Source organism: Melozone crissalis, unplaced genomic scaffold, assembly GCF_028551555.1.
Source record: "Melozone crissalis strain CALT ecotype California unplaced genomic scaffold, PUWL_Pcris_2 ptg000251l_1, whole genome shotgun sequence".
NCBI classification, from domain to species: Eukaryota; Metazoa; Chordata; class Aves; order Passeriformes; family Passerellidae; genus Melozone; species Melozone crissalis.
In genome coordinates this window covers 690,758-709,398 of record NW_026536010.1, presented here as the reverse complement: position 1 = coordinate 709,398, position 18,641 = coordinate 690,758, and the positions used below count along the sequence as shown (strand labels likewise).

The 18,641-nt window shown below is 51.8% G+C and overlaps 1 protein-coding gene across 3 annotated transcripts in view; it reads right to left on the bottom strand.

The window, feature by feature from the left end:
* Nucleotides 1–1,275: 1,275 nt before the first annotated feature.
* EPHB2 (EPH receptor B2) overlaps nucleotides 1,276–18,641 on the bottom strand; it is a 133,640-nt gene continuing 116,274 nt past the window's right edge. Inside the window, exons 7-16 of one of the 3 annotated variants that reach the window (XM_054294496.1) lie at nucleotides 17,739–17,901; nucleotides 17,056–17,164; nucleotides 16,808–16,923; nucleotides 14,709–14,831; nucleotides 13,745–13,992; nucleotides 12,889–13,104; nucleotides 10,128–10,277; nucleotides 5,570–5,763; nucleotides 4,631–4,786; nucleotides 1,276–1,579 (exon numbers count right to left, since the gene is read on the bottom strand). In XM_054294496.1, coding sequence (XP_054150471.1) covers nucleotides 1,471–1,579; nucleotides 4,631–4,786; nucleotides 5,570–5,763; nucleotides 10,128–10,277; nucleotides 12,889–13,104; nucleotides 13,745–13,992; nucleotides 14,709–14,831; nucleotides 16,808–16,923; nucleotides 17,056–17,164; nucleotides 17,739–17,901 — 1,584 coding nt within the window. In that variant the 3' untranslated portion in view covers nucleotides 1,276–1,470. The remainder of the gene's footprint in view (nucleotides 1,580–4,630; nucleotides 4,787–5,569; nucleotides 5,764–10,127; nucleotides 10,278–12,888; nucleotides 13,105–13,744; nucleotides 13,993–14,708; nucleotides 14,832–16,807; nucleotides 16,924–17,055; nucleotides 17,165–17,738; nucleotides 17,902–18,641) is intronic. The other 2 variants (XM_054294497.1, XM_054294498.1) reach the window with 2 other exon arrangements.

The window sequence follows — 18,641 nt, the reverse complement described above, 5'->3', positions numbered from 1 at the left end:
GCTCCTTTGAGAGGGCTGGGCTTGCCCTGCCTTTCCCATGCACCAATCCAACACCTTCCTCAGCAGCCAGACACTTCCAAAGGGCTCTGAAGCCACCTATGGAGTCATCATTCCCTCACAAAACCCCTCCACCCTCCCACACTTCCCTCCCAACCCCCCTGTGATGCTGCTCACCCCCGAGTTGAGCTGGTGGCCATTTCACTTTGGCAAACACCTGGAACCCCAAGAGCCACAAACATCTGTCGTGCCACGACCAGTTGGAAAGAACAAATAAGCAAACGGGAGGAAATGTGCATATAAAAAACCTTTTTCTCCTGGCATATGGTCAATAAGCTGCAATTTTTCCTTCCACAGGGAAGGAATTTAAGTTCTTGGATGATATGATGCTTGGAGATGTCATTTCTTTTTCATTAAAAAAAACCAAACCCCCAACCAACCGAAAATTTCCAACCCCAAACTCACAAACTGATGTTAACAAAACAATGTAAAAGGACAAATCTCCCAACAGTGACAACCGAAAAATAAAGGTACACGTCAGCATTTGTAATCAAAAACTACTACATACTGTACTTGGGAAGTCTTCTGGGAAAAGATCATTGGCATCTAGAAAGGATATCACTAAAGTCTTGAGCAATGATATGTATGAGACACGATGCCATTGGAGGGTGGATGGACGGACCCTTAGGAAACTGTCACTCACAAAACTGTTCCATGACAAGAGAAAATAAGAGATGTAAAAAGGATTGGTTTTCCCCATCCCCACCCCCTCAGGCGTTACAGATTCCTTCTCATTTGTCGGAAACAGCCTCCTCTAGTCTTAGTTTATTTGTTGTGGTTTTGTTTTGTTTTGTTTTTTTAAAAAAAAAAGTCTTCAGCTTTTGAAGGAGTCCATCAGTTTCTGAGATGCACTTGGTTTCACAGCACCAAAGAGCTTCAGCTCTCCCCCTCTGATCTGCTCACAGGGGCTCTGGGGAAGGGCCTGGCTCACAGCATTCCCAGAGCCACGGGAGGAAGAGATGTGCTTCTCGTGGCCTTTCCTTGCATTCCTCTTCCTGGAGAAGTCCCACTGCTCCCGAGGTGCCTGGGTCCAGCTGCATCAGCCTTGTGCAAGAGGAAACATGAAGCTGCTCTTTTCTCTTCCTTTGGAGACTCCCATTGGTCTTGGAGCCCTTTTCAAGAATGCAATTGCTTTATTGTTATTTAAAAATATCTTGTAGTTTGTTTGTTTTTTGTTTTTTTTTTCAAAATAATTGTATTTTTTTTTTTTGTTCCCTTTTTCCATTGCTTAAATTCTAGAAGCTCTTGGCAACTTCTCATTGTTGAGGACAGGGTGTTCCCTCCTGCTGCCGTGATCCTCAGAGCAGCTGCCTGTCTCTGGTCCATGCAGAACACTCAGGAACTGGAGCTTGGACATACAGGGGCAAAGGGGAGCAGGGCCTCGAGGAGGAGGAGTGGGAGGACAGGCAGCCATCAAACCTCCACAGACTGGATTTGGTTCATCTGTGCTCTCATCACCTGGATACTGTTCAGAATTTTCTTCTGGTGTCCTGCTAAAGTGACCCCGACTCGCAGAATGTCCCTTTGGGAGGAAAGGAAACAAAAACAAATATCAGGAGATATTTTCTCAAAGCAGAACAAGAGCATAGAAGGTATTTAAAATTATTTTTAAGGTCCCTTTCAACCTAAACCATTCTGGAAATCCGCGATTCTATGATTCCCTGACTCTATGAGTCCATGAGAATGGTATTTAGAGAGCTGAAGTATTCACAGATTTCATTCATGAATGCAACAAACAGATGCAAACCTTGTGAAATCTCTACTCTTTCACTTTTTCCTGCTTATTGTCCCATCTTTGCACTTTCTACCTACCTGCAGCACCCTCAGAGTCCTGAACCTCAACAGAGAGTGTGAAACAAAATGCCACAGGCTCTGCTCTCTGCTTATGAGTCAATTTGTCTTAAATTTTTTACCCATCTACTGTTTTGCATTTTGGATTTTCTTTCATTTTGTGACACACTAGCCTGTTTTTTTCTACCCCTGGAGACACAGGACAGGGATGTGCTGCCCCTCCTCAGTGGAGATCTGACCCCCATATGCAGATGATGCTGTTCTTGATGCTTTTCCTTTGAGCTGATAAGACCATGAAGTGATCAATTTTTGCACTTATCCTTTTGTTAAATCATGGTGATCTCATTTTTGGACAGCTTCTATTTTTTATAGATTTAGAGATCTGAGAGAAATCAAAGTCATGCCGAGAGCATGAGTGTGGCACTAAATTGGTCCTGTCTGTGTCTCCAGCTGAGTTTGCTCTCATCTCCCCCTTGGCAAATAAACCTCAGTCATGAAATCTTCAGATCTTCTTCTTCCCATCAGGGGATGGGAGGCTACATGACCCAAACCTGACTGGAAGGAATTTCAGGTGCCTTTTGTCCTTGAGTGTTAGGAACAGAGGTTTAAGGGGAAGAGTGGCAAAATCTTTGTCATGTTTAGAGTGGAGGTTATAGGGCAAAGAAGGGTAAAGGAGAGCTCCAAAGGGTGGAAAAAAATCTTCACTCATGTCTGTAAACCAGAATAAGACTGCAGCTCTGCACAGCCCAGTGATTCCAAGCCTTCTGCCCTGGACACTAAATATTTGATTGGATATTGGGAAGGAATTCTTTGCTCAGAGGGTGATGAGGCCCTGGCTCAGGCTGCCCAGAGAAGCTGTGGCTGGCCCTTCCCTGGAAGTGTCCAAGGCCAGGCTGGATGGGGTCTGGAGCAAGCTGGGATAGTGGAAAGTGTCTTAAAGCCCACGGCTCTAAGAGGAGCTTTAAGGTCCCTTCCAACTCAAATGGTTCTGTGACTCTTGAAAGGTAATTGGGTGTCCCAGGTGTCCCAGCCTGCAGACAAACCAGTGAGAACCCTTTCCAGCAGGTCAGTGCTGAGACCATGTGGATTTGGGGAACTGAGTTAGTTTTTCAGGAAACATTCACACTTTGCTGGCTCTCCAAATCTGGATAAACCAGCAGCTCCACTGACATTCCTATCAGTTTCTGCAAAGGCCAGTGAGCATCAGGGAGGGGTGTCAAGTCCTGTTACACCACAATTTTACAAGGAAAAAGGACTGTCCTCTCTATTGTACATTCAGCCAAGCAGGTGAGGAATGTGGAATGGAAGTTTGCCAAAACCAGTGGGACATGAGCTGAGGATGCCCTTGGAATTGTGGTGAAGGCTCTTGGAGAGGACTTGAGGGACATGGTGAGGGACTGGGAGAATTGGCATTTAAGGGACACTGAGGATGTCTGTGAAAGAACAGCCAGCATTAGCTGGATTGTCTGCATCCTGCCTGCTGTCAGATATTGCAAAGAGCAGGACCCAGGCAGGGGTGGGTTGTGGTCTCATATCTCTCTTTGATCAAAGTTCTTCCCTACCCTTCAGATTTTGTGGACTCTCTCTCTTTCTGTTGTATAAACCCAGCCAATACTGTGACAAAATCATCCCCAGGGCCTGGGGATTGCACCACCGATGTCCCCAAACAGTCAGAGCTGCCATGGGAACTTCCCAGCAGCAAACAAGAACAAAAAGCCAGAGAAAGTCACAGTGGCTGTTTGAGTGAATGGATTCTGACTCACTGGTGGATTTAAGCATTTGGATTTAAGCACAAATCCAAAAACCTCCCTGGTCACCAGGCTCAGAGAAACTTCAGCCCTTACAGATGGCTCTAATGACTGGCCCTTTCTGAGGGCTTCTAGAGATACCTGCAGCCAGCCACAAATCTTTCAGCAGAGGCATCCAAGTCATAGCCAGCCCCAAGGGATTTCAAAACCCTCCAGAAGTGGGATTTCAGCTGCCTGATTTCTCTGAAGAACTTGCTAAGGATCAGGTGCTGATTGTCACTTGTCAATTGTCACTGCAGGATAACTTCTGTAGATGCAGGACATTTTTAGTGGATGCAGCACAGAATGAAACCACTCCCCACAAGGGGATCTTATCGAGGTGTGTGAGGAGATGTGGTGGAGGCTGGAGCCAGGCTCTGCTCCATGTGGCAGAGCAACAGGAGGAGAGGCAATGGGAAGAAATGAATGCCCAGGAAGATCCACCAGAACATGAGGAAGAACTTCTTTACTGTGGGGGTGGAACAGACTTCCCAGAGAGGGTGTGAAATCTCTTTCCACAGAAGTAATCCTGAGTGAGGAGCTCTAGAAGCTGAGCAGGAAGGCTGGACTGGATGACATCCAGTGGTCCCTTTCAACTGTAACCACTCTGTGATTCTGCCTTTCTTAGGCAGAACTTTGCACCATGCTTGTCTCCATCAATACATCAGCCATCCAAGAGGAGTGCAGAGTTCAGAGGTGCTCTGGAGAATTGTCTGATGCCAGCCTGAAATCTCAGTTTGTCCCATGAAGGGGTTTGGACACCCTTGGCAGGGGTGTTCATTTTCACAGAGTGGTAGTGGGGAGAGGAATTCTGCAGGTGCAGAGTGACAGACACATGGTCTGGAGACTGAATAGATTAGAAGTGGTTCCACAAAACAACAATTCTATAAAAGTATAACTACATCATATGAAAATAAAATCTAATTCAATACCAATTGTTGCAAAACTGCTGGGACTTTGGCTTGTGCTTTGGGACTCAAAGCCTGGGCACTTACTCTACAGTCATCTGAGATACTACATCAAAGGTGGTGAAACCAGCACTGGCAAAGCTCTCCTTGTACTGGCTCATCTTGATGGCATCCAGCCATTCATCCACAGTGTTGAAGCTGGTGTAATCCGGGATTGTGCGGTCAAGGAGGGGGAGGTTCATCCTGAAACACAGAAATGGGCAATGACAGCCAAGCACAACTGTTCCTGACCCTCCGGCAGCTGAGGCACAGCATCAGCATCACTCACAGTGCAGACACGGCCCTGTAGTGTGGAATTCCACCCAGAAATCACTGTTCTGCCAGGGAAGGACTGTGCAGAGCATCAGGGAAGCCCTTCTGGACCAGCTCCTGCAGGAGAGGCAGGAGCCATCAGAGATGATGGGATGCAGCTTTAAATCCTGGCTGCTCACCGGGAGAAAGCTCATTCTTGTACAGGGGCAGTGCTTCCCACAAGCTGGTGCAATCCCCCCAGCCCAGGGAAACTCCACATTGCCTCAGGGGCTTTATCTGCTCCCAGTGCAGTGGGACTGGGATACCAGAACAATCTCAGCATCCCATCATCCCCATGTACATGAAAGCAAGGTGCTTCTCTGTGTGCAGAGTGCACTGTCCAAGAGCCCACCAGAGCTGCCCAAGGAGAGGAACCTTGACATCTGTATCCCTGTTCATGCCCCAAGCCTGGAAGTGTCCAAGGCCAGCTTGGATGGGCTTGCAGCAACCTGAGATAGTGGAAGCTGAGCCTGCCCATGGCAGGGGTTGAATGAGGTGGGCTTTAAGTTCTCTTCCACCCAAAATCGTGATTCTATGATCTTTTAATGCTCTCCCTATAAAGGATCAAACACAGGCCAAGCTCTAAAGTAGCTCCTGAGAGGTGCAGGGATGGTGCCACCAGGACCCAGAGGACACCAGCCCTGTTCAGAGGAGCCAAAGGACAGAGACACATACCCAGAGGAGAGAGGTGCCATGGCTTTCAGGCTGTTTGGATTTCGGATCATTTTATCCAAGGTGTTGACAATTTGCCCAAATTTGGGCCTGTGGTTCCGATCCTTCTGCCAGCAGTCCAGCATCAGCTGGTGAAGGGCATTTGGGCAGTCCATGGGTGGGGGCAGCCGATAGTCCTGCTCAATGGCATTTATCACCTGCAGGAAGAGACAGAGGCATCAGTACAGCTGTGATAAGACCTATTTAATTCATAATGTGCCTTTTCTTGGACCCTGAGGGTGACTGACATGACTGATCCTGCAGCCTGTGCTCACTGCTGCCTTCCCATCTCGTCCCCACCTCACACTCTAACTTCCAGCCCTCAGCAGGTCAGGAGAGGTGTGAGGTGTGCTGGGAGGTGCCACCAGCTTTGCTCAGTCCTCCAGCCTGGGTGGCTGATTGTCAGGAGCAGTCTCCTGATCTGGGGAAAGGAGCACCCCTGCTGCCCTGACAGGATGTGTGATCCCACAGCTGCAGGCAGGGGAGTCGGAGATGGGATCATGCTTTCCTTGGACTCAGCACAACAGCTTGCTGGGAAAACATCTCCATCCAAAGAAGGGGGGTGAGTTACAGACAGGGAGCCTGTCCCTGGGTTTTCCATCCCCCAGTGGTGTTTTGTGCTCCTGACACAAACCAGCTTGTCCAGGTGACAGGGCTGTGCCAGGCGTGGGTGGCTCAGTCAGCAGAAACTGCTGGATCTTTTTGCAGGCCTGTGCAAGTGCAAAATAGCACGGGGAGGACTCAGACCCCAGCCAGCACAGCCAGCCCAGGAGAACTCGTTGCAGTGTGCACAGAAGAGCTGCAGCACACCTTGACAAAGCCACATTGCACCTCCAGGAACATCCAAAAAGGCTTTGGTCAATCCTTACTGCTCCACACAGTCTGGGAAAATGTCTGGTCTTGCAATGTCCATAAGGGCTGGAGCAAGGGCTGGAGGATCTTCTGGAATGGAGCAAGGGCTGGAGAATCTTCTTCAAGGGGAACTCCACCTCCCTGCCACTCTGCATCTGCAGCCCTCAGTCCTCTCCTGGGTGACAAACGAGGATGAAGCTGCTCCACTTCTTCCAGGAACATCTGTTCCTCTCACAGAGGCATGCACAGGCAGGATTCTCCTGCCTCCTTGGCCATGCACAGCACAGGCACTGCAGGATGATCTGAAGGAGCCTTGAACACCAGAGATGGGCTCGTGCATGGCAACAAAACCCAGAAGTAAGGACAAAAACCAGAACTGAGGATACTGCAGAAATCAGGAGCAGATCTCAAAATGACAAAGTCTCCACGGGAATGATGAACAAGGGAAGGAAGAGTGCCAGAACCTCCCTCAGGGATCCTGAGGAAGAACCTCCATGTCTCTGGCTATTCTCACCATGGGATCAAGGCTGCCATGGCTTTATCCAGCCATGTCTTGAACAATTCCAAAGACAGAGATCTTCCTGGTGGGATTCCCTAGGGCTGTGCCCCCATCCTGGGGAAGTCTAGACATACTTGTGGTGGTGGACACATTGTTGAGTAGGGAGACTACACAGAGAAAATTAAGGATAATGGGAATGGGAGAGAGGCAGGGAAGAGCTGGTGGCTGACCCATGCCAAACAATCCAGAGTGTGAGATGGGCATCTGGCAGGGCTTGAGGTGGTCTGTGGCTCCAGGCAGAGAATGGACTGGGAGATGCTGCAGGCACTGTTGTGTGTGGCCAAGGTGCTGGGCAGGCTGACCTGAGACACAGGGCTGGCACTGCTGCTGCCAAAATTTGCCAGATGGAAGAGCCCTCCCCCAGTTCTGCTGCCCTGGCTGGACATGGCCCCATGGGGCCTGTGAAGGTCTGACCAGAAGTAACTCCTTTACAAATCACTGACAGGAGGGTGGAGCTGGGGAGTGCTGGTCTCGTCTCCCAGAAAACAAATAGCAGGACTAGAGTAAATGGCCTAAAGTTGTACCAGGGAAAGTTTGGATTCGACAGGAGGGAAAGGCTTGTCAAGCACTGAAACAGGCTGTGCAGGGAAATGGAGTCACCATCCCTGGAAGACTTCAAAAGGTGTGTGGATGTGGCACTTGGGGACATGTTTAGGGTGAATGTGGCAGTGCTACATTGATGGTTGGACCCAGTAATCTCAGGGCCTTTTCCAGCCTCCAGGATTTCATGGCTACTGATGTGCTTTGTGCAGCTCAGGGAACCTCCCAAGGGCTGCTGAGCCCCAGCCCAGCTCTGTGGGTTCAGGTCTGCCCTGGCCAATGGCAGGGGAGGCACAGGGTGGGCACCAGCACCATGCAAACACCAAGCACTCCTCTCTGTTCCCAGCGAGTCCTGCTGCCATCAGCCTCATCCAGAGGCAGCCCCAGCTCTCTCCATGTCAGCTCATCCAGAGGCAGCCCCAGCTCTCTCCATGTCAGCCTCATCCAGAGGCAGCCCCAGCTCTCTCCATGTCAGCTCATCCAGAGGCAGCCCCAGCTCTCTCCATGTCAGCTCATCCAGAGGCAGCCCCAGCTCTCTCCATGTCAGCTCATCCAGAGGCAGCCCCAGCTCTCTCCATGTCAGCCTCATCCAGAGGCAGCCCCAGCTCTCTCCATGTCAGCCTCATCCAGAGGCAGCCCCAGCTCTCTCCATGTCAGCTCATCCAGAGGCAGCCCCAGCTCTCTCCATGTCAGCCTCATCCAGAGGCAGCCCCAGCTCTCTCCATGTCCTCCCCAGCCGCCGCCCCAGGCGCTCACACCCCAGGGTCAGGAGGGTAATCTGCCCTCAATATCTGCCACGCTCCTCCACAGCAGGACCAGCTGTGCTTAAGTGGTGACAGCTTTGGGGCACCGTGTCCTGCGGCACGGAAAGGGAGCAGGGGCTGGGGACAGCGACGCGCAGCGGGAGGTGCCCGGGATGGCACAGCTCTGCCACACAGCACAGTGAGCACTGCCAGGGACAGGCACAGCTCTGCCATCCACAGCACAGTGAGCAGTGCCAGGGACAGGCACAGCTCTGCCATCCCCAGGGGGGCAGGAGGTGCCAGGGACAGGCACAGCTCTGCCTGGCACAGCGAGCGGTGCTGCCGCAGCAGCGCAGCCATAGCAGGAGAAACAAGCAAGGGAAGAGCTCCCAGAGAAGGACAAGGGACAGGGAAGGTACAGAACATCTGGTGCAGGACATGCTTGAAACTGAGGTGACAACAATGGCTTAGCAGGAAGGGAATTGTCCTTGCTGAGAAAGGCAGACCCTTAAGTCCCATTCCCTCTGCCTCCAAGAACTGATGGAAACATTTTCCTGGTGTAGCAGAGGCTGTGAACAGCCAGAAGTTCTAAAGCATCATCCCCCTGCTCCAGGCTTAGGAATTCATATTAATAAATTTCCCACCAGGCATTAGGGAGGAAATATCCCCACTCTGGAGAAACCTGATGTGGCACAGATGGAGATCTATTGAGATGGAAAAGGTCTGACAGGAGCAGGGACAGGAGTCAGGGAGGAGACAGGAGGGACAGGGAGCTCTCGCTCTCTCCCTGTAAGGCAAGGCCTTAGGAGCCCACAGCATGGTGGAGATGAAGTGCATGTCTGAAGGCTTCCAAGGGACTCCCCAGAGCTGCTCTGAGACACACTGGAAGCCAGGCAGATACTGCAAGAGCCAGGACAAGCTTTCTGCATCCCCTAGGTCCACCCAGGACCTTGGTGTTACATCCTGAGTATTCATGATGTGAGGAAGGGCAGCTGTTCTGAGAGACAGAGTTAAAAGTGGCCTTCTGACACACACATGCAGGTGCAGCATCCTCACAGCACTCACTGCCACTGGCCAGATGGGCTTTGAGCCCCAGGTACCACACCAAGAGGACCAGGGAGCATGGAAATGGCATTGCTGTGCTGAGGGCAGGGATTGCAGCCAGGGGCCATCCTTGCAGGAAAAACATCCCTGGAGCAAGGAGTGCATGTAACTGTTTGACCTGAATTAGAGCAGAGGAATGAAATATTTAAAATTGAGCATGTTATGAAGTACCTTGTGCTTTTGGTTTCTAGCTGTGTCTAAGTTACTTGTGGTTCTTACAGACCATATTGCAAGCTTCCCATGGGAGATTTCATGACCATCTAGCAGATGTCCTTAACCATGGCAGAGGGTTGGAAGGAGATGATCTTTAAAGGTCTCTTCCAATCCAAAGCCATTGTGTGGCTTTGTAACACATTTTCATGGAGTGTCTGTGATCCCAGCAGATGAAGCTCTGCTCCAGAGGCTCTCAGCTCGGGAACATCTCCTTTTTCACCCACCTGCTCCTTCCCTTCCTCAGCACCTGCCAACACCCCTGGGGTGCTCCCCTTAACCCTGTGCACTGCGTGCTGTGCCATCCTCAGTCTCTGCCACAGCAGCACCACGGGGCCAGAATAAATCCCAAAATTATTCCCATTACTGCTTCCAAAGGTGTTGACCTTGGACACATCTGCCACAACAGAGAAGGCTCTGGACACACCACAGGCTGGGACAGGCTGTGGACATGCTCTGGCCTTGCAATGCTCCACACTGCAGTGTTCCTGCCCCTGGTTTCCCAAGAACTCACATCCTGGTTGGTCATGTCCCAGTAGGGCCGCTCTCCATAGGACATCACCTCCCACATGACAATTCCATAGCTCCACACGTCACTGGCTGAGGTGAACTTTCGGTACTGGATGGCCTCAGGTGCCGTCCATCGGATCGGGATCTTCCCACCCTGCAGGGCAAAAACAGCATGGTAACAGAGAGAGCAGGAGCAACTGAAAAACAGCAGTGTCCACAATATTTGCCTGGGATATTCTAGTAAAATCCCAGAAGGAAGGAAGCACAGGACTGTCTGTCCCTCAGGGTGGATGTGGATTGGCCAGCCATGCTGGAAGCCTTCAAGATGATGATGATTCTTCCCATTTGGTGACCTGTCCCACCACTCTCCTGAGGAAGGAGCTTTTCCTGTTGCACACCTTGAACCTCCCCAGACATGTTTTTGTCTATGACCCCTTAATTGCATCATCTGGTGCCACTGCAAAGAGTTTGGCTCTGTCTCTTCATTACTGCCCTGAAGGTCACTCAGCGGTGTCCCATCAGTCTCCCTGTCACCACCTTAACCAAGGCCAGCTCCTTCCCTGCCTTCTGCTTCTGCATGGCAAAATGCCCACGTGCTAAGAGGGTCTTTGGCAGGAAGTGAATGGCTAGGAATGTAAAAAACCCAAACTGATTTCCCTCTATCCTTTTGCTGTCACCTGGCTACCTGCAGAACAGAATAAAGGGAATTAGAGCACCTTCCTCTTCAGCCATCTACAGCTTCCACTCTTTGAAGTCAGCAAGAGACCATTTCTGGCCTGAGTCCTGGTGTCCCAGTCTGTCTGTGGATCTACACCTGATCTAGCAGGTTCTGATCCTTCAGTATGGGCAGGGGGTCACTGGTGGAAAATGGGTAAGATTGGGTGGGCACTGGGGTCTCTATCATCCAGCTTGGAGCAATCAGGATTCTCCACTCCCTCTGAGGAGTTAAGAACAGGAGTGGCACACACAAATGGGGACACAGGGATTGAAGGCTCTGCTTAAGCCCTTCCTGCCTCCTGATTTTCTACCAGGGGCTTTGGACTTGAGCCATTCACTCAAGGGACCTTCTGAAGGGAAAATCTTCCCCTGTGCTGAAAAAATAAGCAGAAGTGTCTGTGTTTTGTGGCTGTGAGAAGATTAAAAAACATTATATTTTGTCAATGAACAACTGCCATGTCTTATTAAGGGTCTCTCAGGACTTCGTAAGACTCAGCCCCAGTTCATGCCAGAATAATGAAAAAAGATAATGTTTCTTAATCTTTTCACAGCCACAAACCTCAGACAAAATATTGTTTTCCACAAAAGGAGAAGACGAAGCAATCCATACCAAACAGGATGTCCTCTCCATCACGCAGACTCCTGGCAAAACTCCTGGCAATCAGTGGTTTTTAAAAATGGCTAAAAAGAAGTCCTAAAGTAGAAACTTGAATTTGGAGGATTCTTGTGGGAACTCACTTCAGCAAGACCTCCCATCTCTGTGGGGTCTGACCTGGAGATTCACCACACCAAAGACTTCCCTAAGGTTCAGCACAAACCTCCCAGGCCAGAACTTGTGACTTCTGCTCACCCATGGACACAAGGTCACTGGGAGAATGATGACATAAACCATTTTGCAGAGGAAGATACTTCTGATACAGTAGGTGCACATAATCTGTCATTAGGGATAATAAATATCCTGCTACAGTGCCCACAGTTTAAGGAGAATAAATTAGGGATGACGAATTTATTATTAGAGAGAAAAGCTACAGGCATAACATAACAGGGATAGAGAACAGCAGTAAACATCATGTATTTAGTTAACAAAGGGAAATTTAATTGGCTGTAAGGGATATATGAAAAATAAATGTTATTAGTGTTTGCAAAAACCATTGATGGCTGAGTTGATGTCTGAAGCTACACAGATGAGAATAAACCCACACATTTTCAGGTGTTTGTTAGGTATTTAGCTACTGATAAAATTTGCTAAGAGCTATGCCAGACATCTCATCAATGCCAGCTTGAAAAGACCCAGGAGAGGTGATTTCCTACAGGTCATGCCCCAGCTCTATCAAGACTGATTTCCAAGGATTCCTGATGTGGGCATTGTTCCTGATGCACTGTGCAGAGCATTTCTGTGTGGTGTTTATGAGAACTCCTGGCTGAGCTCTCATTGAGCAAAACCAAATAATCCTCTGGTCCTGGGGCACCTTCTGCAGCCTGACATGAGCCACAAGTTCTTGGTGGCACTTGTGTCTGTGGCACCAAAGTGTTCCTGGGAAGCTGTTACATGAACATGAAGTCATTTTTAGGAGTGTTTTTCTGTTTAAATTGGATACTCTCTGGAAGATCAGTATCTAGTATCTGGCATCCACCCACACTTCCTACACTTTCAGTCTATCCTTCTTGGGGCTGAGCCAGTGAGATGACATGAGGAAGGATAGCAGGGCAGCATGACTGGACAATGATGGTAAGAAACTCAGACTTGCTGCCCTGGCAACAAATCTGTCAGGGCAGGTCACATCTCAAAGGATCCCAGGTGAATCATACGGGGAGGTGCAGAGCATGATCCCAGCCGAGGGCTCTTCAGGGACATGTGTGGAGGAAGGCTCAACAGGACCTTGCAAGGGAAAATCTTCTTCAGTTTATTTTGTTGCTCTTTCTCATCTGGGACCTTTCCACTGCTGACACCCTGAAAAAGTGCTCCCTGCTGTCAAGGGGGAGTCCCTCCTTCCCTCTCCCCCTCCTTCCTGCACCCCTGGCCCTCCCTGGCTGAGGAGCAGCATTACCAGAGCGCTGGTGTAGGTGGGGTCGGAGGTGTCGTCCTCCAGGAAGCGGGAGAGGCCAAAGTCGGACACCTTGCACACCAGGTTGCTGTTGACCAGGATGTTGCGGGCAGCCAGGTCCCGGTGCACGTAGTTCATGTCTGCCAGGTACTTCATGCCCGCGGCGATGCCCCGCAGCATGCCCACCAGCTGGATCACCGTGAACTGCCCATCGTTTTGCTGAGGGACACACGGACACCGGTCACAGGAGCGGATTCACAGCCCAGGGAAAGGCCAGGAGCCTCTTTCCACACCCATGGCAGGATAAGCCATGAGTACATTCCCTCCCAGGGAGGGTGGGGAGTGCAGAGCTCACAGGGGTTGGGAGTCACCTCACACATCCCAAGGGCACCACTAGGGCAGCTGCTGTCACCTCAAAATGCACCCACCCTGCACAGCAGAGCTCAGAAGGGACAATCTATTCCCATTGACCAGGTTACTTCCCTTCAACAGAGTCAATTACCCACTTCAAACCCAGAACTAGAAATATTTAGACAGAGCAGCTGGAGGTGGGGTCCTGCTGGGTTAAAGCTGTGTTAGACTGTCCCTCCATGGGTGTCCATGGGTCAGTCTGGACGTACACCTGTGGGCAGGCAGGTGCAGCCTCTCGCTGGGATGAGTGGACAGACACACAAGAAATGACAGCCCTGGTGCTGTCACCCCCAGCTCTGTTCCCAGAACACAGACCTCTGCACAATGCAGCAGCTGCCCCAGTGACAGGGAAGGGCAGGCTGGGAAGGCCACTGGAAAAGGAACCTTCCCCCCAAATCCTCTCTGTGCTAGCACAGCCTCTAAAGCTGCACACTGCCAGATCTCATACCCGCAGGAAGGAGTCCAGTGAGCCATTCTCCATGAACTCAGTGATGATCATGACTGGAGAGCTCTTGGTGACCACCCCCTCCAGGTGGATGACGTTGGGGTGGTCAAACTGCCCCATGATGCTGGCCTCACTCAGGAAGTCCCGTCTCTGCTTCTCCGTGTAGCCAGACTTGAGGGTCTTGATGGCCACAAAGATCTCCCTTTTGCCTGGAAGCTTGAGATGCCCACTGCACACCTCACCAAACTCCCCTGTGAACACAAGGTAGGACCTATGAGCCTTCTCCACCTCTGCTGTGCCCCTGAGAGACCCGTGGTCCCAGCTGTGTCTGCCCTGCCCTGAGCTGAGCTGAGCACCCACTCCTGCCCCTGAGCTGAGCACCCACTCCTGTCCCTGAGCTGAACACCCATCCCTGTCCCTGAGCTGAGCACCCACTCCTGTCCCTGAGCTGAACACCCACCCCTGTCCCTGAGCTGAGCACCCACCCCCTGTCCCTGAGCTGAACACCCACCCCTGTCCCTGAGCTGAGCACCCACCCCCTGTCCCTGAGCTGAACACCCACCCCTGTCCCTGAGCTGAGCACCCACCCCCTGTCCCTGAGCTGAACACCCACCCCTGTCCCTGAGCTGAGCACCCATCCCTGTCCCTGAGATGAGCACCCACTCCTGTCCCTGAGATGAGCACCCATCCCTGCCCCTGAGCTGAGCACCCATTCCCTGACCCACATTCCCTCCCTCTCCACCCCTCCAGCTGCACTCATCCATGAGGAGCACTGCCTGTGGGCTCATATGCACATGGGAATTGATGGTCTTGATTCTCCTGCACTGGACTCCCTTGCTCTTTTAGTGCAGCCTGGGGGTAAGTAAGGTCTTAGTGGCATCAGTCCTAGTGGCATCAGGCTAAACCCTCCCAAATCCATGTGCTGCTGTGCTGCTGAGGGCCAGCCAGCCATTCCCAGGTCACCTACCTGCCCCAATCACCTGCTCGATTTTGACACAAGAGATATCGATTTCTTTTGCAAATTCCCTGACAGCCTCATTGGGATCTTCATAGGTGAAAGGATCAATATAAATCTTCATTCCTGGAGTCACTGCAGAAAGGTGAGGGAGAGAGTCACACAGATGGATGCAACTGGAATGGTTGGCATCAAGGCAAAGAGAAAACAGTTTGAGTGACAGTCTTTTACCTCAGCAAGTTGCATAAACAAGGCACGAAGCAGACAGAGAGAAACAGTTTGAGAAGGAACATGCAGAGCCATGTTTCACAAGACTGCTAAAACTGATTTTCATGAACACTGGCCCACGGGTCATTGTTGGAGCAGTAAGGAGCTATATCATGAGGCTGGACTACAAACTCCAGACTCCTCCATGGGGATCTGTGACCCTTCCAGGAGCTGTGCAAGCAGGAGGGACAGTCCAGTCTACCCTGTTCTCCTGACTGGCACCCCAGCCCAAGGCTGGGTTCCCTCCTGGGAGCCCCAAGAGACGAAGTGGGACACCCTAGGAAAATCACAAAAGACAGGTTCCTCTTGCTAGGCCCAGCAGGGGACACAGTGACACGCCATGGGACCTGGTGAGGCTGGACTGCTGCTGCCACATCCCAGCCACCTGCACTGTGGGACAGCCCTCACCTGTGCTTCTCCTCTTTGTGTACTCATCTTCTGGCCCCTGGCTCACTCCAACATGGGCTATTTGGAGAGCAGAGCTCACAGCTCCCTAAATAAGGAGCCCCACAGAGCACAGAGCCCCCAGACTGACTCCAGCTCCAGGATGCTGGTTGTATTCAGGGGATTCTGCAGGGCTCACAGGCTCCCTGGGCCTTGGCAATTCGCTGCAGTGTCTGCACAGATATCACTGCTGGGGACTGAGCAGGGACTGAGCCCTGGCCAGGTGTGCTGGGTGAGGAAGGGGCTAAAAGGCAGCCAGGCTGTATCAGCTCTGCTGCATCCCGTGGCACCAGGCCTGTTCCAACTGGTGCAGGCACAGTGATTAAACCCATCCCAGCCTGGAGCTGTCACATCCCACACCAGGCCCCGGGAGAACGTGTGAATGTGTGTTTGCAGCCCAGACTGACAAACAACTGAGAGCTGCATTTACATAATGTCTCCTGAAAAGTGTCGTTTTTCCTGGTAAGTGATAGTGAGGCAGCCAGCACAGGCTGCTGGGGCACAGGGCTGCAGCTCTGCCTTTTGGGACATGTTTCCCAGGTAAAAGCAGGAGCAACAGCGAGTCCTGAGTGGAAACACTGCTGGTGCTTTCCATGCTCCGAGCAAGGCCTGGATTTGTACAGGAATAAGGTATTAAAAGGGTAGAAATCCTGAAGCTGCAAGTAGAACACGAGGAAAATCACAACTGAGATTGGAATAAAGCAAGATTAGAACAACAGGTCTTCAGTGAGGGGGGAGAAAGGAATTTCAGGGACATGAAGGGAGGGGTTAATCATAGAATCATGCAATGGTTTGGGTTAAAAGGAATCTTAAATGACCTTATCTCATTCCACCCCCTGCCATGGGCAGGGACACCTGCCACTATCCCAGGTTGCTCCAAGCCCTGTCCAACCTGACCCTGGACACTTCCAGGGATGGGGGAAGAAGGATGCACTGGGGTGAGGCAGGGTGTGCAATGAGGCTGAGCAGGAATGCTGGATGTGAGGGAGTGCCTTGCACAGGGATATTGGAAGAGGGAGGCTACAAGACAGGGCATGTTAGATATTGTATTATATACCTAAACATAGATATATCTCATATCTACTGGGAATCTGGGAGCACTGGGATGGGCTCTGGCAAAGGGGGACAGGGACAGGTCAGGGAGGGGTGTCACTGCTGCCCAGGAGATGGGCAAAGCTCAGGAGCTGGAGGAGCAAGACATGCTGTGGTGGCAGACACTGCAGCACAGAAGACAGTGATGCTTCAGGGGGTGTTGGTTGTCACCGAGGTACGGAGGACACGCTCAGGCACCTGACAGGGCTGAGAGCAGGGCAGGGGGAATCTGGAGCTGCCCTGCCCACACACACATGCCCACCCTGCCCAGAGCCCTCCCCAAGCCCCGAGTGAACAGGAGCACGAACCGAGCAGCGAGCGGCCCCCCAGGGCCGGGGGGGGCCCCCGGTACGTACTGTGGCCACTGGTGTAGTGCTGCAGCTTGTCCGTGTACTCCGAGTCAGCCCGCTCGAAGCCCCGTCTTCTGGAAGGGAAGGGAGACCTGAGCACAGCATGGGCCCCTCGGGGCTGGGGCTGCGCTGTGGGGACACCTGTGTCCCCTCCCTGCCGTCCCCTGTCCCCAGTGCCCCGCCCCGGGTGCCTCAGGCTGCCCTACCTGCTGCACACGATGCCGATGACCACCACGGCGATGAGGAACACCAGCCCCGCCGCCGAGGAGCCGATGATGAGTGGCAGCTTCTCCTGCACGCTGGTCTGGTACTCGGCTGGCACAGGGGAAAGGGAACAGGTTACTGTGGCATGGGATGTGCCATCCCCCACAAGGTCATTGAGGTCAGAGACCTGAGCACGGGCCATGTTTGATTCCTGGTATGGCTTTGGTCTTGGACAGCCAGGACTCCCCTCTGGCTGGGGGATGTGTCCCAGAAGGAAGGGTGGATGGAGCTATTCCTTTTGGGAGGAAGGTTTAGTGCTGTGGATGTGTGCTGTGCCTTGTCCTTGGCCCCAGGGCCTGAAAACTGGCTTGGTCTGTTTTATTTAGTAGCACAAATTTAGAAAAGTAAGACATGGCCCTACGTTTGTCATCAGCAGCTGTGCAGGTAGAAAACATAAATTTTGCTTTGTCTACATCCAGCTGAGCAGACACATCCCCACAACAGAAAGGCTGGGCAGAAATTGGGGCCTTCACTGCATGGAACAAGCACCAGGCCTCTCTCTGGGTCTTGAATGTGGTTTCTCAACACACCCTTGAAGGGACTGACAGCAAGGGGACTGGCTGCTTGTCTATCTCCACATCTCTCTAGACCCTGAGTCACCTTTACAGAGCAGCTGCAGACTCACCTTCAGTCATGGTTTGGAAATACATCTTCCCACTGTAGCGGCCGTAGCCGGCCACGGTGCGCGCCCGCACCTGGAACACGTAGATGGTGCCAGCCTTGAGGTTCTGCACTGCCACAGTGTTGGTGGGGCTCTTCACTGTGGTCGAGTTCAACTCACTCAGATCCTGCCAAGAAAAAACAAATCCATCATCAGAAAAATCAGTCCAGAATCAGGCATTGTGCTTCGGGAAGGAGGAAGGGCAGGAGACCAGGGTGGAGAGACCACCAAGGTCTGAACAAAGAGGTCCTTCCTCCTGGCAGGGAGACACAGACTCAGGGATGTGAGTATGGATATCCCTGAGCTATTCACCACTCCCAGGAAAGGCTCTAGAGAAGACAGTAGCTACAAAACTCACGTTGCTTCTCTAAGCCTTGAGGTCAATGGAGATGGGAAGGTGGGAACTTCTTCCCGCTTCTGTGCTTTTCTCTTAGCACTTTCCTCCTCCCCCCACCCTGTCCTGCTGTGCCTTATCCAGCCTCAGCACAGTCCACCTGCTCTTCCCCAACTCCCACTTCCCTTTGCCAGGAGGTAAAGCCCACCTGAACTCTGGGTTTTGGACCTCAAGAGAAGTTCTGCTGGCACCCCACTGCCCAGAGCCTGCTTCTCCAGGGGCCATGGTGAAGTTTCCAAGGCTGGGGACCCCAAGAGCACATTTCAAAGTGATAATGAGACTATATCCAAACTTTTGTTCTGCCCCTTGTCCCCAGTTTTCTAGATGAGGACTGGATGGACAGGATTTCCACATACAAGAGAACAGGTAGTCTCTGTCCCCCAAGGACATGGAGTCAACAGAGGATGATGACAGAGGGTCCTGAACATGGCCAGAGACAGTGGCTGGGAGCCTGGCTGCCATGAAGTCCCAAA